The sequence below is a fragment of the Botryllus schlosseri genome, chromosome 3 (assembly GCF_051294905.1).
Source record: "Botryllus schlosseri isolate E-star chromosome 3, Bs_hap1, whole genome shotgun sequence".
NCBI classification, from domain to species: domain Eukaryota; kingdom Metazoa; phylum Chordata; class Ascidiacea; order Stolidobranchia; family Styelidae; genus Botryllus; species Botryllus schlosseri.
The window spans coordinates 29,221,816-29,246,244 of record NC_137238.1 but is presented as its reverse complement, the minus strand read 5'-3'; the positions used below and the strand labels follow the sequence as shown (position 1 = coordinate 29,246,244).

Sequence of the window (24,429 nt, the reverse complement as noted above, 5' to 3'; positions counted from 1 at the left end):
CTGACATTATATTTTCTGTGGTTGCATAAAAGGTGCACACTTGAATGATACTTGACATATTACATTCTGTTATGACGTCATAATGAGTGATACTCGAATATCTCGACTCGACTCGAAGCATTTTACGTGATTCAGAATCGAATCACTCAGGTACTCGATTTTGCCCAGCCCTAGTAGTACCCCGATATAGTCTTTGCAACACGCGTGTAACGAGCTGCCAGTTCACTTACGTCATTTACAGGCCTGTTTGAAGTTCCGAGGAAATATATTATCCGGCAATGATCACCCCTGTCGATCTCTCGTACAACAATCATGGCATGCGATTTTCCCATCGCATTCCTTCAGAACATTCAATATGGTATCGAACATACCTGCCGTGAGGTATATATCTATATACAAGTCTGACACTTTTCCCATACCACCATGGGAAGACATTCTAGACTGTCGCGTAGACGTAAGTATATCGTTGATGCTCCGAAAAACCGACCCCCCAGCAGTTATCAAATTGGTAAGTGAGCAATACTTTTACGATTATTATAGAGAATGTATCAAAATATATACTGATGGTTCAAAAACTGAGATTGGGTGTGGAGCCGCCTTCTACGTGTGGGGCGAGGGTGTGTCGAAAAATGTATCACTAAACCACCATTTATCAGTATTTTCAACAGAGCTCATAGCTATACAGGAAAGTCTCAAATGGATTCAAAGATACGACACTAGTAACTATGATATAGTTATTTTATCCGATAGTCTGAGTTCCCTACAAGCTATCCGATCACGCGTATTAAATAACATTATTGTTGCAGACATAATACTCCAGTGTACTGATTTGAAACGCCGAGGCTTCAACATCACTATGCTGTGGATTCCAGGCCACTGTTCAGTGGGGTGCAATGAAATCGCAGATGCGCTGGCTAAATCAGCCGCGCTGCATAGAGGCGGTGAGGATCAAGTTGAACTGTCCACCAAGGAATATAAAAGTATTGTGTCGGAAGTATGCCGAAGCCTGTTCAAAGAAGAATTCAGGCAAGTGGATCAGGAATCGCAATACAGAAGAATTTTCTCACCCAATGCGGAATCGTACCAAACGTATCCCAGCGAAGAAACAACGAGAAGAGCTTCCTCTGTCCTATTCCGATTAAGAACCGGACATTGCAAACTCAATTATCACTTGCGCAAATTGCATTGTCACCCAAATGGATTATGCGAAGATTGCCAAGTACCCGAGACGGTCGCACACTTCCTACTAAAATGTAGAAAGTACGATCGACATCGACAACATTTGCGGGACAATGCGCGGTATCACAACGTACCAATGGAAATTGAACTATTGCTTTCTAGCCCTTATACCAGTACACCAGTAATTGAATTTGTCATATTATCTGGTAGAGAAATATGACACTAGATATGCTATAGTATAGATCTTTTGATTTTGAATTTGCAGTTATACGCACCATTTCCAATTATACATACATACATACATACATACCTTGTTTACCACGTTTGCTCGCAGCACCCTTGAACAGTCCAATTGGCACACTAGTATGCCGAGGTAGCCTACACCGGTTGAAAACCACTCGTTTATATAGTTTAATCTGTCGCATTCTGTCAGTAACAGAAATATAGGTATTGCATTTTCGTAATTAATAACCCCGTTTTTAATGCAGTCCGTGGATCAAATGTCCTTTTCGTAACTACTTAATACTTGTGAACCCCTGGTCTATTCTTTCTACGAAATCGGCGCTTTCAGAGTAGGCCTATTTCAGTTGAGGAGAAAAATTTGTTCTTACTAGGAAAGCACGGTCATTAATCGTAGTCTTATACATCGGCCTGTGTATAGGCATGCTACCAAATAATTCCACTGAATAACAATAGTATAAATTGTGAGATACCATTGTGATATCATTCGACTTGAATGTTCGATCCTGTTCGCACACAGGAAATATAAAAACATAACCATGACCACTCTTCCACTAGCAGTGACTAACGCAACAATATATACGTTTTGCTAATTGTTTTTTCTAGTACCGCTTTACTGGATGTTATATATAGTTATATTGTATATTACATTTATTACACTGTAAATATTTCATATGACTTATTACGGACCTAAACAAGTTTTAAACTTTTGTAGTTGGACGTTTACCAAAATCAATTCAGTACCGTTGATGTAGCCAAGTGTATCCTACGCCCACGCGTGTGCGAGTTCAGGTCGCGGCAATAAGATATTTAGAAACGCTACACCAGTAGGGTTCCGGTAAATATCAATTTGCCTCTGATTCGAAGCGATAAAATCGATCCATAATAAAAACCATGATTTTTTCGCTTTTAATTATTATTTTTACTTAGAACAACTGAAACAACAACAACAATGAGTTTGAGACGATTGAAAATCATCTAAATGAAGGTGCTGCTGCAAATCTCATCAACTGAATAATTCGAGGCTCTGAATCTTCATCTGCGTACTGGAAAATATTCAACCCAGCAGAGAAATGTTGGTGGCTAGGATTGTCCGATATCTGTTCTAGTACCAAACCGTCAAATCAGCAGCATCCGTAACGGTTGCATCTTCAGTAGCATCTTCATCATCAGCATATCTGTTGATGTCTGGAGTGGTCTCTGCCAGCAAGGCGTTGATTTTTCTCATCGCCTTTTCCACTTTGCCAGTTCCAGAGTCAGTATCCATGAAGTGATCTTTCACTCGAAGCATAACTTCAAGATTTGTTTGTGTTAAGCGATTGCGACTCTTGGTTGCAGTTGCTGCCACATATGACCAAAGCCTCTCACAAGACGCAGCATGTGGAACGCACGAAAGAACAGTCCTGGCGAGTTTTGAAAGTTCCGGAGAAACAACAGCTAAATCCTTCCAGAATAATGCCGGCCGTGCCGTTTAAAACGGTACCCAGATAGTGGATTCTGCATCAAAAACTCCTAAAAAAATCAGGGTAATATCAGAAACGTGCAGTGATAGGTGTGCAGTGTGCACTGGTAGACTCACCCTCTTTACAATCATAGTCGAACCAGTGTTTGATGAGGTTAGAAGCAGATTCATCATTGAAGCTTGGTTCTATTTTTGAAAATATTTTTTTGGCCAGATCCCGAACAAGCCTTTTGCCAGTCATGTTCAAGCCACAGCCTCTAACTCGGGGATCTAGAACCCAGGCCACTAGATGATGGTCCTCGACATAGTTTTCTGTTCTTCGTTGCATCTTTGATAAAACCTGAGTCTTCTCATCAGCATCCAGAGCGATAGTCTTTTTTATCTCAAGCTTGAGCCACATCCAGCCTGATAGGATTAGCACAGTGGAAGTATTGTCCAATTCTGAGATGGCTGTAAAAATGCAAGAGTTACGATTCAAACATATCACCTGTTAACTCTGAGTTAAACGTTGGGGAGTAAAAAGAACTACAATCCTTGTTGTTTCCATTAAGAATCAAGATGTTCAAATTGATCATGTATTGTGGTGTAGCGGTAATATCAGTTTATCATCAAGGAATGCAAATTATTTACAATATAATTTGAATGAAGTAGCATAGTTATGATTGCCAGTGTCGAACAGTCGTCTCGTTACTTATTTGCTCAGAGTGTTGTTCAACTGCCGCAATATGAAGTTTTTCAGCAACTAACTAGTAATGAAATAATACGACTTGAGTAGACCATAGATCGCTTTAGTATCGTCACAAAATTTCTTATCATTGATGATTGTTCGGACAGTACATGCCTAAGAAGGTTCAAGCCGTCAAGGGAGCGTGTACTTTCTTAGACACAGCATGACCATTACAAACCACGGTTGCCGATAATAATATTGATTCATCGCTATGGTATAGTGCGATCATTTATCACCCATACCCGTTGCTCCGAAGACAACCAAACTTTACCCTAGCCCCAAACCTATGCTATCTAGAATACCCCAGCCATAATTGCATGATGATACGTAACATCATAACCCTAATTATTGACGCCATAAGCTTAGACATGTTCATGGGGAACACTAGCTATTGATAATCTTGTAGTTGTGGATAAGGGAGTAGGCTCAAAAGTTGTTTTCTAGGACTATGTGCTAAGTATCTTTCGGTTGACGCGTTGCATATCAGATATTACCACATCAAGCATAAGCGAGGGTTTTTAGATATGCAAAGAGAATTCGGTAGCGGTGCTGTAATCTGCCCATACCCTGTCAACGTATTACCATGCACATGCAGTATTCAAGCGATTACATGAATTGGATTCACTCATAATACAGTAATATGGTATCTTACCTGCGTATGAGTTTTCATTCTGATTACTTGACCCATCATATCAGCACCGCAATAAATGCAAACAGCTCTTTTGCATCGCTTTGGCATTAGAGATGCGGGAATCTCCCGATGTATACTCCAGATTGAGTTTCGTTTTCGCCCTCCCACCATCGCCTTGTAAACAGCAGCAACACGGACACACCGAATCCACAGCAAAGCTCAAGAACTGGCTGATCATCGTCACCGCCTATTGCGAGCACTCTGTTCCCGCCTTGCCCTCGATTCGCTAAACCGTGCCGGTACCGGTGACGAAACACGATGTCCGGGTTGTGTCAATATACAATGGTTGTCCAATGTCCAAAAAATATATTTACGCATCTTTTTAAAAATAAAAAATAAAAACCAAAAAATCATTTATATCAAAACGGTAAAATTAAAATCAAAAATCAAAGGAAAAATCATGATTTAAATCACCCTGATTTAAATCAGCCTGATATTTACCAGAACCCTATACACCAGTATATATTTTTTATTACTGGAAAATTAAGAAATCATCCATGACTGCTAAATAGATAACAACAACTCTCAACAAATGTGCAAAAATAGAATAATCAGTGCTGCATATCACGTAAAGTAATCATTTGAACCGTCTGGTAAATGCATAGAAACTCATACCGCCAATATCGTAAAATTTCGGAAACTGCATCCCAAGAAGGGACCTATGAAATGGGGGAACTGAAAATTGCAGGTAATGACGTGAACTATACCGATACTACACAAACTTCAAGATATTCGACGTATACATTTACGCGTACCGATCCGGTGCTGCTGTAGCTACCCTTTATCCGTGTAAGGTTCAATATGTAGGAATATAAGACTGAAACTACCACGCCGCGCATGTGATCATGAGTAGCCTATACCATGTGTGCATTTAGCGTTTGTCCTACTAGTCGATGCATAGATCTAGTTCAGATGCCCGTATGCCTGTATTGGTTGGACATGGGAATAACACCGGAAAAGGTTAGAGCCACGTTGTAATATGATATGGTGAACCAAACTGATGAATGGTCATCCACATATATAAATTGGTGGTGAAATAAGTCAGACTTCTTTAAGACTTCTTTAAGGAGGATTAGAAGTTAGGGTCTACACTCTACAATGTATGAGAGTAAATTGTTTTAAAAGGTCAATGGTTCACATATTTTCAGTACCTGGATATTTTCGAAATTTCTGGGCGCGTATTCGCAACTAACACAGAATGTCAATTGCGTACACATGCGCAGAATGTTCGAAACTATATTTAGTTACCATTATGCAGGGGTATTAGACACGGGCGTGATGATAATCTTAATCATAAAAGCAATGCAAATCAAAACATCAAACAAATTTTAATCAAACGTAACTCGAAGTTTGCAAACTCTGGGGATTTACCTAACCACATGAGAAGTAGAAGTGAGAGTAATATTAAACTTACATTCTTGAGTAATCACTGCAGCTTGACAAAATGTACTTGAGTAAATCAACAAATTGTATAAGTACTCGGTACTGAGAGCCTTCAGATATGTGACCTAATGGCGTTCGAAAGGTTAGGGGCGTCATGCGATTCGCTTCCATGTGACCGTATTCGTATACATATTCGATTTGTTATAATACGGTGGCTGCATCATTTGCGGTGGGGGCTGTTTATTGGCTATTGTGGATTCACCAATAAACGGAGTGCCACTATGCGGGTATCCATGCGTATACCAGCGCGACCTGCCCGTTCGAAGCTTCGACATGCTGCGGATGTGGTAGGAACATCGCGCTCCATTAGCGTGGTACGTATAGAACTGGCCGTGTCAATGTTGAATCCTTTTTGAAGCAAACTCGTCGGCAACAAAGCGCGGCGTGAGTAATCGTTATAATCAAATATACGAAATTCAAAAACGTAATGATCACGTGCAGGGCTATTAATGTGTTTGAATAATAAGACATAGCGGCTGCAAAAGCAGATATCACCGTCGAAGAAAGTGTAACGCAAGCTGTGACAATCGCCATGATCATATTTGCAATATACATACGTCCTGAGGAATTGCGATTGATGCACAGGGCCAAACTCCCTGCTACAATAAAGAATGTACCACCCCATAATCCGGGTGATGAGTGAGTGGAACTTTCTAAGAAAGATAGCAGATTAGGCCGGTCACCATATTTGAAGCTCTAACTCGGTTGATTAATCGTTGCACGCGGGTTGATGGCTAAAGTTACTATGGTCAGTAAAATCGACAATACACCCATCACTATTTCTCCGATGGCAAATCCAAATCCAATTCCAAATGTTGCGACTTCATTTCTTTGGTGCGGATCACTCTCCGTCCCTTGGACTGCCACGACTTCTTGTCCCAGCACATCCGGCGTTCTTGTGACCATCATACCGGTAGCTGCTAGAGCGGTATTTTCTCTGACGTAGGTTGCGGTGGCATTTGATCGAATGTTGGTTGTTGAAAAGTGGCTGAAGGCGCCATCATTTGATAATCTGTTCTTCTTACACAGAGGAAAGTTTCTAATACTATTTACAACTGAACTATAAACAAATGTTATGGAAGTGACTATGAACGTCATCAACTAGGGGTGGCCCTGTATACGTTCGTATATACGCTGTGCAAATCTCGATACTAATTCATGCGCTCGCGTTCGCAAGAGAACCTGTGAACTTGTTTTAGAAATATCAGTTGAATATTATATTCATATTAAAAGAAACAGGACTATATTTGCTGACACTCGTCAGGGGTAGTCGTCAGCAACTAGTAAAGAATTATTCAGAACATTGCATATCAACAACCGTATCACCAGATATGACGTCAGCGGCAGGAAATTTCGGTGCCAGTATTTCACGGAACTCTTAACAATTTTGATCACCATTCCTCGAATTGCAACTTCCTCTCACACGCTGCATCACGGTGGCTGTACGACCGATATTTTACATCTAACAAGATAAACATTGTTACGACAAAATCATACTTGTAGTCGGTCTTTTGTCTAATATCGCTAATCCTGTAGAAGGTATTATACTGGCCCAATTTCGATGGAACCACAAATGGTACTTAGGAACCGTCTTGCAATATCGCTTCTGGTCTCGGAGGATTTGATGCAGTCCAGCAAAACGGGCTAAAAAAAACTCCCCAGTCCCCTCCGAGCCAATAAACCTGCCCAAGCTATACTAAAATATATACACAAGTCACATTGCTCCCAGTTGAAGTCAATCGCACTTTTATAGTTTTGTCTCCAGTCAAGTCGAAAAATTTTCAATTCACTACCGGGTCAAGTCGAGTCATTTTCAATTCATCGCCGAGTGAAGTCCGAGTCCAGGTCAGCGAGCAGAAGGCCGAGTCCGAATTATGGTATTATGACTCGAATATCGAATGGTTCGCATTTATAATATACTAATTTGCTCACATTTAGCAGTTTCTGGTCGCATTCTCAATACCAGTACCAATAGACGAAATCATAATAGTGTGGTTACATTACTATTCTACGAAATTATCATGAAATGTCGGTCTGGTCCGTCTAAGTCTCGAGTCATGTGACTTGTTTCGAGTCACGCGCAATGACTCGAGCCCAAGTGGAGTCAATGCACATATTGACTCCAGTCGAGTCGAGTAATTTCCGTATTTCGAGGAAATGACTCTAGTCAATCGTGACTAGAGACATTGCAACTATGCTAAAATATTAGCAACGAGGAGTTACAAGACAAGATCTTTATAGGATATATTCATTCCTTCCATGACACCAAGTTTACATTTTGACCAAAACTCCGGCTACATGCGCGGGCGTAGACATGAACTCAAAAATAATTTGTGTTCGAATTAGCATTGTGACGACTCGTGACGTCATATGTTCGTGTCCACGTTCGCCTTTCATCAGGGACAATGGTCATAGTTACCACGAAGGAAGTAATAGTTTGCGATGAAGTACTAATACATAAACAATTATTATGAACATCAACTTCATTTTATTTTGAACTATCAGCTGCGCACGATACATGACAAGACTTTTCAGCGACTAAGGAAGAAATTGATATTTGGTATAGCGCATGGGTTCTCAGCCCTTTCATGGCCGCGGCCCATTTTCCGGTTTGAAAATGTGCTGTGGCCCACCTCTAATCTTGAAGTCGTAATTATGTTCAATTCGTGATAATCGACTGCTCCGATATGCCTATATCTCTCAAATATGCGCATTTTTCTCTTAATTTACTGATGATATTTAAATGTAGACCTTTCGGCCTATGAAATCGCACCAAGCGCGACGAAAATTCTCATGTATTATAAATATCTTCCAACAAACGACAAACGATATAATCTTGGGCCCCTTCGAGCTCCCGCAATTGGGGTTTTGGATGCAGCAGTTACGGACGGTCCAGGTATATTATGATCGCCCGCTGCGCCATTCGCCTCGCAAAACACAATGATCAAATCCACGCATCCGCTGTGTGATTGGAATTTTAGTTCCACTATTGTGCGGAATAGTATTATGATTATGGGTCAGCTTCAAAAAAATCATTGTTCAATGGGGTACTACAGAGAAGTAGAGAAAGATTCATTTAATATGCATGCTGTACAATGCCAATTGTATGTCTGGTACCAGACCAACTGAAGTGGCGATGCCAGAATATTCAATCCAATACAATCAATTCACGTGACTCTTACGTAATGTACAATGGTTTCGGGGACGGACATTCTAAACCGACTCCAGAGATGAATGCACTCCGCTAAATCCTCAACTCATTACGATTCGTTGCGGTGGTGCAGATACTTCCACCAGTAGTTGCTAATAATTTACAAATATGGCTATTTTTATCGTACAATAATCAGAGGTGGTCAAAGTAGTCAAGAAAGCTACTCAAGTAGGAGTAGAAGTAGCGATGAAAAAATCTAATCAAATACGAGTAGAAGTACTTTTTCCATAAGCAACCTAAAACTACTTGAGGTAGAAGTAGAATTTGCTGACTTCAAATCTACTCAAGTAAGTAAGTAGTTTTGAAAACGATCATAATACGTTTGCATGGACTTTCAAAAACTGCGAATTGAGCTGTGCGGAAGGTGCAGGGAGCTTCATTCACAATTCATATTGATGCATCCCAGATGGTATAAATTTCCGACAGCATGAGGATTCGACTGCATCATGAGATGCCAATGATAGTTTTTCTATGGAAATGACATACTAATCTTTTGTTTACTCGAGCATCCCGTTTTAGAAAATATCATGGCATGTTCCCTCACGCAAATTCCGGCCTTTAGTTTAGTCGAAGATCAATACGGAGAAGTTGCATGGATATACGATGTTACCACTTTGCGTGATTCATATACGATGATAAAAAACATTGCGTAGGCTAACGCAAAAATGCCATATAGTGTGATTGTATTTTAGGAAAATAGACGGTGATGCTACACTTGCTTTTAAACTTAAACATGTATGTTCTCCAGACCAAAAAACTAAAACTAAATAGAACTCCAAGTAATAATATTGCGAATGGAACGAGAAATATCAATACTACATCAGAAAGGCGGAAAATGCATTTTATGTATTTTGTCGAGACATTTTTAATGGTGGTCTTCTAAAAAAGATCTAACGCTCAAAACGTCAGAGCCTGCTCCTCCAGATTAGAACGCGCCATGGGATTCTATAGATTACTTTATGATGGGTAAATGCTAGATTGCAATACGGGAGTTTCAAACGTTATGATGGACCATATTTACTGTGACGAAATATGTCATATGGGCGACAATGCGGTGCAATGCAACCTGAACAATATTCACTTTCGTGAAAACATATTTGTAACTCTATATCTACTTGATGTGAAGCGCGACTAAAATTTTCTGAAAATGGAAAGTTAGGACTCCGTGAAAACAGCCCGAGAATTTCCCAGTTTCTCTTTCAAATTGGGGGGTGACACTACTTCTACTTGACAAACTGAAAATATCGAAAAGTAAGTAAGTAGATCACAAAATATTATAAAGTAGAAGTATACGTAGCGAAGATTTTATCCACTTGAGTAAGTACCAGAAGTAGAGGAATACTACTTGAGTACTTCGAAAAAGTATAAGTACATCGTTACTGACCACCTCTGACAATAATACGACTTGCTTAAGTACAGTATATCTATACCTCAATTACACTTCATTCCGAGTTTATTGTACACCCTTTCAACGGCATACGACATACGACCCTGCCGGAATACTTGGTTACTTCAGCATTACCGTCCAGTTATTTTATACTCGAAATTATTTTAGTTGCTGTTAGCCGCAGGTTATCATAGCCAGTGGAAAAAGTCGCCGTTTCTCCATCCCGTTTTCGACTGAACATACCGACTCCATACGTGCCACTACGTCTCATGAAAGTCGGATGAAAAGCTTTGCGTAGCCTACGTATAATTAGATAATATGAATATATTTTTAGAGAATAATATAACAGATATAACTAAACTTACATTATTTCTAAAATTTTCCAAATAGCTTTGTGGCCCACCTCAAATGCTCCTGTGGCTCCCACTTCTATGCCGTTTAAGACATCGCTTACGCGCATCAGATGTTTAGGTGGTGCCTAGATAGGCCTTGAGCACATGTGAAGGAGCTCTGGACACGACATCCGTCGGAGTCGGACCCACACCGTATTGGTGTTGGGGCTTTGAATCATGCCGACACGTTATCTCGCCACACACTCATGCACGCTGCCGCGAAAAAAATTCACGCTAATCTTCGTAAAGATCAGTCTACTCCATGGTAGCTTAATTCCTATTAGAGTAATATAGAAAATATTCGCGTAACATACAAATGCGCGCAGGAATTATTTAACAAATCTATATAAAACTCGCTTTTCAATCAGTTCAATCATGATCATTATAGCACCAAAATGTTCGCTGAAAATGCTACCTACCGGAAACACGCCAATGGCTATATGCTACAAAACCATCGACAGTGGTCCACTGCTGTCTGGAGAGATAGGCCTAGTTTACGACGTGAGAGCAGGACGGATGATGTGACTATTCGTTCGATTACGATACTTTCAGCAAATTGTCTGATTCACGGCGAACGAATACAGAGTAACGTATATCGTTCCCTTGTAAAGTTGTAATTATTCTCAGAATGTGATCATGTATAGACATGATACGGGTTCTCGGGCCATCGATTCCCTACTTCCGTTACCAAGGCTGACCTACATGAGGAAGTAGCCCGTACTGTCACATCATGGATTATATCCGAGTCGCCGTAATATGAAACATGACATGATAGTAGAGGTTGTTTTGCAATTGGACGATTGTTACAAATAGTGGAGGATATAGCCACGATGGAACGTCACCTCCGCTCATCCAAGTGCGATTTCAGATCGTTGCAAGAAAAAGTCAAAAAACACTGATATCGATTTTTTATTACTGAAAAGTCACTAAACCAGTCATGACTGCGTGATGGATAATTTTGGATACCGACACTACTCAAACATCAAACATCACGATCGTCAACGTATACGCATTTGCGCATACGGATCCAGCGATATGCACTGTGGTATATCCGTATCAAAATAGACCCATGTTTTGGTATAAATTGAACGAAAACAATGCCCTCCATTCTGGACCGCGCAGATGTGAGGATCAGCAGGATGTATACAGATATGGCAAAAGTAGAAGTGGCCTTTTCAAGGACAACAAAATAAATGTAGAGCCCGTCTGAATTGTTATGAAGTAAACTGCTTCAAAACGTAGATTTATAATCAGGGGGTCACATATTACATTTAAAAATTAGTCGGAAGAGCATGTTCTCGAAGTTCCGACGTCCATCCGCGAAGTTGATAGAAATGAAAAACGTATGGTTACATGTACGTGTACTGTTCGACAATATATCCAGTTACAGTGATGCAGGTCTATTACACTCGAGCGTCATCGTATTTCACTGGTAAATGTGATGCTAATATATTTTTAAGGAATCTCGAAGTGTACAAAGCAAGACGTTGGAGTAATATAAAAACATGACGACTTGAGTAATTTAGTGTATGTAGGTAGAACGTAATTGAGTACCCCCAAAGCTTAGTAGTGCTTTGTTACTATGATCTCATGATGATATGTTAACCTAATCCAGTTCTAAACATTAGCTGCGATCGTGCGATTTTGCTTCCATTCCTGCTGTATTCACATTCGAATTGTTGTAAGACGGTGGTTGCGTCATTTGTGGTGGCGCACCGTACACTTGCTGTGGTGGCGGACTGTTCGCTTGCTGTGGCTGATTAAACAGCTGAACCGGAGTGTTGCTTTGCGGATATCCCTGCGCTGGTGCCTGCTGCACGTATGCCAGCATGACTTGACCGTTCGGAGCTTGGACATACTGCGGCTGTGGTGGGTGTACCACGTTCGGTTGAGTAGGGATGTACATAACCGGCTGTGTCAATCTTGATTTTTTCTTGCAGCAAACTCCTCGGCAACAGAACGCGGCGTGAATAATCGTTATGATCCCTGACACGAAATTCAGCAGCATTATCGTAGCATGTAGGACGATTAATGCAGATGAATAAAAAGACCTTGCGGCTGCAAATCCGGAAATGATGGTCGACGAAAGTGTGATGCAAGCGGTAACAATCGCCATGGTCATATTTGCGATGTACAAGCACCTGGAAGGTTTGGACTTGATGCACACTGCCAAAATCCCTGTAATAATAACAAATATACCACCCCATATCCCAGGTGAAGAGTTCGTGAAACCCGTGACGATGACTGGTCTATTCGAGTCGTAATCATTGTTATACTTGTGACTGTTGTAGCCGTAACTATTGTACACGTAATTGTTACGCCTGGCCACGTATTCCCTCCAAAACGATTTCACTGCATGCTGGCTGATAACCAGAGAAATTATGGTCATTAGAACCGACAATACACCCATCACTATCTCTCCAATGCCAAGTCGAAATATCGTGCCCTTGTTTGTTTCGCGCGGATTGTTCTGCGTGCCTGGGGCTCTCACAACCCCTTGTCCTTGTGCAGCCGACGTAGTCGACACCATGATACTGCTCGTTGGATGACCCCTGTTCACTCCAGTCGTAGGCTGAGGTGGCATTTGAACAAAAGTTGGTTGTTGTAAAGTTGCCGATGTCGTCATCATTTGAGAATCTATTCGTCTCGCACTATAGATATTTACAACTGTAACACAAACTAATGTTGTACGGAATTGTGAATATATATAGCAGCTAGGGGCCACACTGGTGATACTGTTATGGTAACATTGATAATAACTCATATGTTCTCGTTAGCAAGATAACGTTAGTGCATTCAATCATGCTAATGTGATTTAGAAATATCGGAATTTTACAGAGCTCAAAATTCCTTGAATTTCAATTTTCTTTGACTCATTCCGTCATGGTGGAGACACGTAGGAGTTGGAACAGTAGATGAAGTTAAACCCTGTATCGACTGATTCACGATTAATCGACTGATTCACGGTATGGTAAAAACATATTGACTCGAGTCTGATGCGAGCGCGAATTCAGTTTTACAATGTCGCCACGAATATTCTCGAGCAGTATAAGAAAACTGGGCGCATATTAGAGCCCCTTACGCACCGACAGCAACCCCCTATCACTGAAGTTGTACGAACAAGTTGTTGCTACATAAAGTCATTATACGACATATCCCTGTCGTATCTGACACAATCTGGGACAATATAGGACAGCAGCTGTCAATATATTTCTTCCTTGAATTATCGCCGTTCTAACTGCGTGGATAGAACGTGCGTTTCTCATTGCATTATTGCAGTGGTTCTCGAACTGCGGGACGCGCCCACCTTGGGACGCGTGAGCCAATCTGAAGGGGGGCGCGAAGATGACGTAAACTGACTTTTTTATCCCACTCGGCGCGATATACGTCCATTTAAGGGTCGCTGCCCGGTCTATAGTCCGAATTTCATATTTGAAAATTATCCTATCAACTGTAATAACCGTTTATGCCATCAAACAAGCCGTCGGGATTGCCAGCATTCTGGTTGCATTTTGTGGTATGACATATGATATGACAGCAATGCTATCACAAATTAATGAAAGTGCTGTCGTGAAAAGCATTCAGACTAGTTTTAGAGTCCTTCCGGGAACACTATATAGAACTTGATGATTGCTTCATTCCTCTTCCATCAATATAGAAATCGTAGCCGTAAAAAGCATTTTCACGCAGGCAGTATTTCACAATTCTAAGACTCTCGGTTTAATAAGTTCAACGATGTACATTCTTAACCGACAATACGGGCTGTTTAACGCTTCCAACCCTACGATGAATGCTTAGAAAACGATAACTAGTGCTTCGCATACGGCAATGAGGAATAGGGTACCCGGCGAGTTTGAGAGTAATGATGGAGGATGTGACTCTTGGTTTCGATTGCAATAAAGTCATTAGATGATCTGAATTACGGCGAACTAACTTCCCTTGTAAGCTCGCACTTGTTCTCTGGCCTCGATAACGTACAGACATGATACTGCTTCCTGGGCTACCAGCGTCCCTACGTCCGTTAACAAGATAGGACATCGTGAGAGACTGCACTGCACAGTAATACCATGCACTATATACGAATAGGAAACGTGGCATAAATCACACGATGCGTAGAGGTTGGTTGATGGCTCATGGCCTGCCAGATCATCCGCCACTGAATGGTGCCGTCGATGAACTGCCTATATGTTCGGCAAGTTCTTAGCCGTGATACGCCCATAGAAATATCGGAAACCATTTTATTTTGCTTTCAGTACATTAATAAAATCCGGAACTATATATATTATCAGCGTCATTTGGTGGGTCGCTGAAGATTAGGGTTGCATTGAAACCAAACGCTGTATTAAAAAACTATGTTTAAAACATTTTTCAAACAGTGTTTTGAACGGTCGCCTCTTTAAAAAAATCGAATTTTTTTATGCATTGTATAATTATTTATGCCAGAATTATTTAAAACTTTCGAAAGACATTTAGTATGAGCTTACGGACGACATGCACCTACACTGTAAAAATTATTGTTGTAAATTTACGACAATAAGCCTGGCGACTTCCAATACAGGCTTACAACCATAAGCTTGCAAACTCATTACAAGCTGACAACTAGAGGTCGACCGATATTGATTTTTACAGGCCGATACCGATACCGATATTTCGACACTAACAAGGCCGATAACCGATATCATAGGCCGATATTAATATGGAAGGAGCAGAGAACATTTTCGCCAAAAATATTATATATTAGGCAAGATGGCACTTGTTCATGCCACAGAAAGCTGAACAACAAACGAGAAAACTGAAATTGAAAAGACTTATTGCTTAATTGTGAACATTCGTTGAAATTTGGGATAACCCGAAAATCAAAACATGATACAGAATTGCAGATCAGTTCAGAAAAGGTAGATTGTAATGCAGGAAGCAAAGTTTCTCTGCATGCTCACCAAATTAAACTCGTCTTACAATGGTAAATCTGTCACATATTATCCTTTGCGTCGTCAAGTTATTGAGATTGAGAACACGGGGCACTGAATTTCCAATTTTTTTAATTTTTTTTAAATATAAAATATCGGCCGCGATATCGGCCTTCATAGACCGATACCGATAATCGGGCAAGCTCTAAATATCGGCCTCGATAATCGGCCATCTCGATAATCGGTCGACCTCTACTGACAACCAGAAGCCTGTAAGCTCAGTACAGCCACAAGCCTGTAAGCTCACTACAGCCATAACCCTGTAAGCTCACTACAGCCATAAGCCTGTAAGCTCACTACAGCCATAACCCTGTAAGCTCACTACAGCCATAACCCTGTAAGCTCACTACAACTATACGCTTGTAACTCTCTTTCTTTCTCATATACCTATAATCGTGCACCTGATACTGGCAGTACTGGACAGTACAACTGACATAATGCACGGTGCTGGTCATAATTGTTCACAAATCAATAGAAAGAACGGGCATTTATTTATACAGCAAATGAATATGAAGCAGTAGCAACACATACAGCAGGAAAAGTATGGTAACACCAGCAGTCAGCACAGTATAACACAGTATGGAACAATAACAAAAGTGTCACGACTTGGCCATCAGCAGACCTAGCATGCTAATAAGATTGAAGAGGTCAAAGGAAAGGCAAGATCACATTCTTCAGCATTGTAACTTGGGTAAAACCTAATGTCATAATTTATTGCTCGGGAGCAGCAATTGCCACGTGCTGATACTTCTCATAGTATAGTAAATGAATGGAAAGTACTCAAGTACTCTGCAACAGTTAATTTGGCCAGATACAAACTTATTACACTTCTATTTGTACTTTACAGAAGTAACAGAGTAAAAAGTTTAATTGGTTGGCTCAAATTGCTTAAATGAAGCATTGTAAGTTCAGAGCAGTTCATAATGTGATTTAGCACTCCAAAAAAGCTAAATTTTCTTGACAACTGATCATTGTTTACATCGATGTCCATTAGTGGTAAATCGGTAGAATCACTGTCTATATCAACTTTTATCACAGATTGAAGTGACTGCAGATGGTGCACGCAGTCCCTTGATTTTGCCAATGCAGATGGATAAGAAATACAAGGTGTTATTCACACCAGTGTTGGGATCAAGTCACTACTTTCGAGTCACGAGTCATCTGGAGTTATTGCACATTTTGACTCGAGTCAAGTCAAGTCAATCGATTTTCAGAGGTGACTCGAGTCAAGTCAAGTCACTCGTTTTTTTGGAGGTGACTCGAGTCAAGTCGAGTCAAGTCAAGTCACGAGTCAAGTCACGATTCAAGTCAAATCGAATTTTCGAAGTAAGAGGGATGATACAAAGACATTACATTTTGCTGACTAGGTGAAGGACAGACGAAGTGGCCTTTATCTTGAATCAAATAAACGAATAAAAAGTTAAATATACATGCAAAAAGGTGTTGAACTGCAATTAAATACATGAGTGACTGTATAGCTTCATGCTACAGTTTGTTATTATGAGGATAAGCCAATATAGATGATCGAATACGAAGCCTCCAGAAGTTGAATAAATTTATGTGGCATCCCACTACCATCCCACCAAAACAATAATGATAATATACACGCATGAACTATATTCGTCCGATTTAAATCATACACGAGTGTTGGTAAAGGCAAGCACTGCGCAATGTAAGAACTGAGCTGTATAAGAAACAAAGAAACGTTACTATTAGATTTCTACTGCTACTACGACAACGTAAACTGTGATCGTTGCGTTTGCGGTCAATTTATTTGTGATGTAACAATGGAGGATCAGTGAAACGTACAAGCAGTGGATGACTGGTTTCTCTCACAAGTGACACCGGCGTATCGCGAACAAACCGAACGTACACAAGATAGGTTGATTTAATCGACATCGTTTACTTAATGACTTGAAATTGACTCGTAAATTTTGCTCCGAGTCACGAGTCAAACCACATTTTTGAGGCGCCGAGTCAAGTCAAGTCAAGTCATTTTTGCAAAGTGACTCGAGTCAAGTCAAGTCATAAGAGAAAGTTGACTCGAGTCAGGCAGCCCTGAAGATGTTCCCATCAATTCCGAGAAGAATCAACGTTGATTAACTGCTCAAAACATATTACCCCCGAAAAAATTTAATTTCAAAACTATACCATCATTTTTACTTTTCCTTGAAGAAGTTGTAACATGTCTTGTTAACTTGTGATTGAGTGGTTATTTACAGCGTTATTATACTTCTGTTGGAGTTACAGCACTGACTCCTTTGGCGACCTCGGCCTGCAGTAATCATCTTAAATGCATTTTCGTTGATCCAAATCAGCTCCTGATTTGAGTGATGCTGGCACTACCGGCACGCCTTATTATCTCAGACTACACAGTATCCCTCTCACACAAAATAATAACCAATCATCAGCATTTGTGATAGATATTTTAATTGTTTACAGAGTACCAACACAATAAATCCCACGTAAAATATTGATTTGATACGCTTTGCATTTTTCACGAAGCATTCTATAAGAGTCATGATCGAATTTGTACATGAGGTATTCAGGTACTGGATAGAAGCATTATAGAGGAGTCATATTCGAATTCGTAAATGAGGTATTAAGGTACAGGATAGAGTTGATCCGATTCTTTTAAATAAATGCATAGATCAGTTTTCTCTGACATGGCGGAGCTGGCGGCAATGATATAATGGTGCATTGTACTGCTGGAACACAAATGGGTTGCAGTTTCAAGTCCCACTGATGGTATATCCACAATACCTGTTAGTGATTGTGGTTTATCCGGTCGAGAACTCAGGATCATCATAGATAAGAATATCTGCTACGTGTGAAATGAACACAGTTGCCGAAACACCATTAATACTGAAAAAACAACAGGAACACCCTGCTATGGCGCAATGTTGCTTGGGTCTTAAATTGCGTATGCATGACGATTATCAGTTGCGTCTGATCGCTGAAACAAACGTTGGCAAAGGCGACTGCAATAATCCACTCTCAATTCGAAAATCAAGTGTAATTGAAAGCAATGTTTGAGGCACAACATTCGAACATCAAGCCAGGTAACAGTTGCTGAAGTATCAAACAGGCCAAGCCTCATAGAGTGGGGTTACCATATTTCGAGATTAGGAATGGAGGACCCTTTTCACAGGCTCCAAAAGTTACCGAAGCGGGATATAAAGCCAATTTCATTGGGTTGACTAAAAAGGGCATTTTTTCAAATTGAATCCCGAAATACTCGCTTTGTCCTTTTATTATGAGTGCTTACTAAAAAAGGGGCATTTTCAGATTTGATCCCCGCGTAACCCGTCGTCTCTATTTTAGGCCAAAACTTAACGTCTTTCGTGGCCGTTTGTGCATTTTAGGCTAAAATGGAGTACAAATTGTCAAAGAGGAGGACATTTGATCGAAGAAAGGACATTTCTTCAAAAACGAGGACGTATGGTAACTCTGTCATAGAGCAAAGATTTACTGAATTTCGCAATTACGTAAATGAAAATCCATAGCATCGGTTCCTTACTAACCAAAGTCTTACCAAAGTTTATTGGCGGGAGTATTTTATCGGATGAATTTGAGGTTGAGGAACATTTGGTTAATGCATTACTTTACCACCCATTTATTTACAATGTATAACAAAATCAAACATGGTCAGAATACAAATTTCGTGAAGTACGCACACCAACAATTTTAAATTGGAGGAAAAACGATCATTTGTTAACGAGACATCAGAAGGTGGATCGCTACAAGTTATTAAACAAATGCGACGCATCATGCAATTTGAACTGTAGTGGCAGAAGCGTTGTTTTGAGCAACAGATGCGGGTGGGCCGTTGGTATGTGGTCCCTGCATTATCATAGTTGGAGCCATAGTAACGTAAGCGCCGTTATGGTGCACATGAACATTTTGAGGCATGATGGGCACGTTATTCATACTCTGGATGTATGTCGGCTGCGAATGGTACATCCCGGAGGACGGATACGGCAGCGGATGTTCACTCAGATTCGAGTATGGCGGTAGTTGTTGCCCGTTGTTGACGCCCACAAATGGCTGTGTCGATGTCTGCGACATATTCGCCTGACTACTGAGATTCGGCGTCATGTCAGTCGCGTACTGATACCCAACGGCGGGAACGGTGTGCAGATTGAAACTGTACCCATTTGCTGGTGGCTGAGCAGCCGATGTAGCCCGGTTCCAAGTGAGCAAAGAGTGAACTACGGCAACCATCGCTGCGGCCGCATTCAACATGGATATTAAGATATGGACGGCACGTAGTCCTGATAAATCACCGATGGACACACCGGCTGTCAAACCCGCAGTGATGCACGAAGCGCTCGCGGCGATTGCGAGAAAACTAGCAAAAATCATGTTGGCCAGGTACATGGATTGAGACTGGTCGCCCTTTGTGCCGTATCCAAGAATTCCCGCGATCATAGTGAGCAAGCCTCCCCAAAATCCCGGCGCGATAACTGTGTACGCACGTTGCGGGTCATCGGGGTCACTATTTACATATAAACGTAGAATCAGAGACATCAATTCCAACCCAATTACAAGTACAATTAGCAGTTTCCATGACACAAGTCATAACTGCTTCGAGTGTATGTAGAAATAATAAAAAATTGGAAAATTCGACTAGTCACTAGTTTCACAAATGGATGTAGTTGACGGGTCGCATACTTTACTTTAGACAGTGAATCGGCGGGCATATATTCGCAAATGCAATATGGCTATAATGAGTTGATATCACCATAGTGTCCTATATGGTGTGGACACAAGCAAACCTCACTACTCAGTGAAAATGGTTTACGTCACACTTTCCATTTGGCTAAAGGCAATTTGACGGTAATTTTTGACCGGCTTGCCGAGCACGAAATTTGATAAAACGGGCGTCAATTGAGGTACTGATTGTGGAAATGTTAAATTTATTGTGCTCACGGTCCTGGAACCCCGCAAAATCAGCCTCGAATGTTGCATTGTAACGGAGTTTGGTATTGTGACACAACCATGCCGTCTAGGAGCAGGTGAAAAGCAGCGCAAACCGCAACCGTATTGGCCATTGTTGCGCAGACGATTGAGCATTCACACTCTCACTCTCTAACGCACTTTCTCCTGATCTGCTCGGACGGCATGGTTGCGTCACTATACCGAACTCCATTACAATGCAACATTCGAGCCTGATTTTTTGGGGGGTGGTGGGAAGGATTGCAGGGCAACGAGCAGAATAAAACATTTATTCTTGCAATCGGTACCGCGGTAGCTTTTGATTGATACCTGCTTTATAAAATGTCGCGGTCAGCAAGCCGGTCAAAAATTACTGCCAAATTGCTTGTAGCCAATTGGAATGTGTTAAGTAGACTAATTTCACTGAGCCGTGAGATTTGCTGGTGTCAACACCATATAGGACACTATATATCACACTTTAAGAGAGATTTCGGTATTGGGAATAAGAAGTAGGCCTATGTGCAATATTCATGACGTCACAGCATGGTAGTAAGGAGTCAGAGTAGCATAATCTGCCATTGCCTGAATGAGACTATTGATACATTTCCTATGGCGTACAGGAAGGGCCATTGGAAATGCCTATCAATATACCGGCAATGGCTGAATTTCATTCCAGCTTTTATACGAATGGCAATACAAATAGCCAAAAGGTTCGAAAATCTCTACTTACCGTAATATAGAGGTTATCCCATGTCGTTCTAATGACATTTCACTCATAAACACAAACAAATTCCACAACTACTTTTAACTCATTAGGAACCAATATATCACAAGCCGGTATAGCTCAGCCGGAAATCTGCGTAAATAAATACAGAAGATATCTGGATTCTAGATCAGTGGTTCTCAACCTTTTTTAGACACGCCCTCCTTCATGATAGTGAAAAATTTCGCGCCCCCCTTATCGTCATATCACAAAACCAAACCTGGATGCTAGCAACCCCAACAGATTGTTTGATGGCATGGAAGGTTATGAATGTTGATGAGAGAATTCAAAAATATGAAATTCGGTTAATAGCCTATAAAGCAAAACACGCGTGAATTGGAGGTAAATCGTTTTCAGTTGACCGCTTCTTCGCGCTCTCTTCAGATACTTTCACGACCCCCCCCCCTCCGAAGGGGGGCGCACCCACAGGATGAGAACCACGATTCTAGATCATCACCAATGGAGAAAGTAGTCACGTTTTAGGCAACATACCTAGATACTCTGAAAAACTAGAAGTACTTAATTATTGACCGTCTATGGTATTGATGCAAATATAAAATGATGCGATATACCTTAAATATGTGTAAGCTCCTTCCAAAGCTCCTTGAATCACAAGGATTAACGGAATGATTGAAAGAGAAAGCGACAATCCTCCTATCACCATTTCCGCAATGCCGATTCGAAATATCACAATGTTTTGCTTCAGTCTCAGATCAGCATTCGTTTCACGGGCTCTATAGACTTGTTGTCCTGATGGCGGGGGCGCTGGTGACGGATGGATATTCGGCGGTAGCTGAGCGGCATTCCGACTAGTCTGGTCTTGTCCGTCATGCATATTCAAAATGCTTCGGCTTAGTACAGTAAAATTTGCTATTTCATAGAGCTGAAACATTATAAGAAAATATTGAAATTGCGAAAGGCAAGTATTGTAACTAGGGTTGCATTTGAAACCAATGGTTTTTTAAAACATTTTGTTTCAATCATGTTTTAAACAGTCTTTTTAAATAAAAAAGGCCTTTAAAAATAAGTTGTACTTTCCAAGAACAAGTTGCATGAGCCTACGGACGACTATAGGCCTACCACCCTATACAGACGACGTATTCGATGTTGAAGAGTTGGTAACCTCAAAATAGTTGGTTCAACAGCTCTAGTACGTATATATTTTGTCAAAGGCGAGCAATATTTACAATGTGTTTTTAAATGTGGAAGTCAAGCCACTACGACATCACAGTTTAATATTCGCGACGTCATGCTTAAAAAATAAAAATCATGTTTTAAACATGTCCGTTTGCAATTGATTTTTGTTTTAAATGCAACCCTGATTGAAACACTGACTTTAACGTGTGTTCGTATAGTAATAACATCTTGCAGTTTGGTATATCGAAACATAGCAATCTATCATAAAACAGTATAAACTGTAAACCTAAGTTCAGTAAGTTGCTGGATTGGATTGGAAGATGAATTAACCCCCACAACAAACTCTGAGACCTATAAGGTTTCCATACATTTTAAGATAACGGCGGTGATAGCATATCTGTACACTGTACAGTCAGCATATATACTTTACATTTTCAGCTAATTAAAAAGAAAGATATGATAAGAGACGCATTTTAAATAGATAAACCATACGAAACCAAGCTGGCATAGGTCGGAGGTTGTGTCATTTCCGTGGGCGGGTAGTTATACCCTACTGGAGTGCTGCTTATCGCTTGGGGCGGTGGGTAATTAGATATTAGTTGGGTTCTGCCTATCGGCTGAGGTATATAATGACACGGCATAGGCTGTCCATGCTGTGTTAACTGCTGTTGCTGGGCATACATCGGGAATGTATGTCCAATCGGAGCTTGCACGTATTGAAGCGGATGCCGTTGAAATATATTAGACACTTCGGGGTATTGATCAGCGGAAGCATGATTCGCATAGGAGACGTTTTCCAATACCTGGTAAGACCCCAAATTCTGACTCATACCAGCCCGGCCACAGCATAACATGCTATGCACAATCGCGATACACGCCAACGCAAAATTCAACACAGCTAAAAATGCGTGAATCACAATCAATGACCTATTCAAGGTCAAGCCGGCTGACGTTCCTGATACGCAAACAGTGGGGAACGCTATTGCTGCGGTTGCAATTGTGAAGAACATCGACGCATAATGCATGCATCGTGAATAGCCGGCCTTCATGCAGACGCCCAGGATTCCCGTAACAATCGCGAGCACCCCGCTTAAGATCCCGGGCGAGACATAAGTCAAGGCGGCGTAGCGGTCGTCATACTCCGAGTATTGCCAAGCTCGATTTCTCCTGCTGTCAGCAACTACGGCCACCGGGAATATTTGCAAGATTACTGACGAAACCCCAATGATAATCTCAGCTCCTCCAAGGCGAGAAATCCAGGCCTTCGACTTCCGCAATGAGACGAGATCATCTGCCGATACACCTTCGCAGCGAGTCACTACTTGCTGCGTGCGTGCGAGTGGCACTTCGACCTGGATCGTTGCTGGGTGACCTTCAATTTGCCCATTCTGTGAGTCTTGCACGGTCGCATCTTTTACGTCCGTATGATCGAAACCCATCATATCTTCACTACGTAAATGATATAGAAAGACTCCAATAGTCCTAACATAGTGAAAATAAACATGCGTTGAAATTGCACAATTTAGACGATAAGCATGATGCAACAGCTAATATTCGGCTAATACTTTAAGTAAGAGAAACAATCAGGGGCCGCTCCATATTTTCAATAAAATACCATTACTCTCCGCACTGTAAATCATGGACGGTAGAATAGGTGCATTCATCAGATTTTCACCTTAGTATGAGGTGTAATTCGGGCGAACGTCACTTTCAAGTCCCGAAATATGCTTTCACACCGCTTCCGAAAGTTGAAAATGAGTCAGACCTAATTTACACCCAGCGCTATCTTGCAAATCAAACAGATACACATATTTGTACACCCATGGACTTATAGAGCACCAGTCTATGAAAGAAGTAGTGAGGTTACAGTCTATCATCATATAGACGGATTT

The 24,429-nt window shown here is 41.0% G+C and overlaps 4 protein-coding genes across 4 annotated transcripts; all 4 read right to left on the bottom strand.

Annotated features, from left to right (window-relative positions):
- Positions 1-2,312: 2,312 nt before the first annotated feature.
- Positions 2,313-4,734, bottom strand: LOC145436331 (uncharacterized). Its single transcript, XM_080313684.1, has 3 exons — positions 4,261-4,734; positions 2,999-3,331; positions 2,313-2,931 (listed from the first exon to the last, which is right to left on the bottom strand). Exons 2-3 carry the CDS (start codon positions 3,279-3,281, stop codon positions 2,891-2,893), a joined length of 324 nt encoding a protein of 107 aa, XP_080169810.1. The 5' UTR covers positions 3,282-3,331; positions 4,261-4,734; the 3' UTR covers positions 2,313-2,890.
- Positions 4,735-11,625: 6,891 nt separating this feature from the next.
- LOC145436330 (uncharacterized) lies at positions 11,626-13,434 on the bottom strand. The gene has a single exon (XM_080313683.1). It carries the CDS (start codon positions 13,359-13,361, stop codon positions 12,357-12,359), a length of 1,005 nt encoding a protein of 334 aa, XP_080169809.1. The 5' UTR covers positions 13,362-13,434; the 3' UTR covers positions 11,626-12,356.
- A 4,676-nt stretch (positions 13,435-18,110) lies between these two features.
- On the bottom strand, positions 18,111-22,292 carry LOC145435038 (uncharacterized). The gene is made up of 2 exons (XM_080312318.1): positions 21,973-22,292; positions 18,111-20,197 (listed from the first exon to the last, which is right to left on the bottom strand). The coding sequence occupies exons 1-2, from the start codon at positions 22,290-22,292 to the stop codon at positions 19,468-19,470; spliced, it is 1,050 nt and encodes a 349-aa protein (XP_080168444.1). The 3' UTR covers positions 18,111-19,467.
- On the bottom strand, positions 22,284-24,015 carry LOC145435044 (uncharacterized). Its single transcript, XM_080312324.1, has one exon. It carries the CDS (start codon positions 23,977-23,979, stop codon positions 23,011-23,013), a length of 969 nt encoding a protein of 322 aa, XP_080168450.1. The 5' UTR covers positions 23,980-24,015; the 3' UTR covers positions 22,284-23,010.
- Between the last annotated feature and the right edge of the window lie 414 nt (positions 24,016-24,429).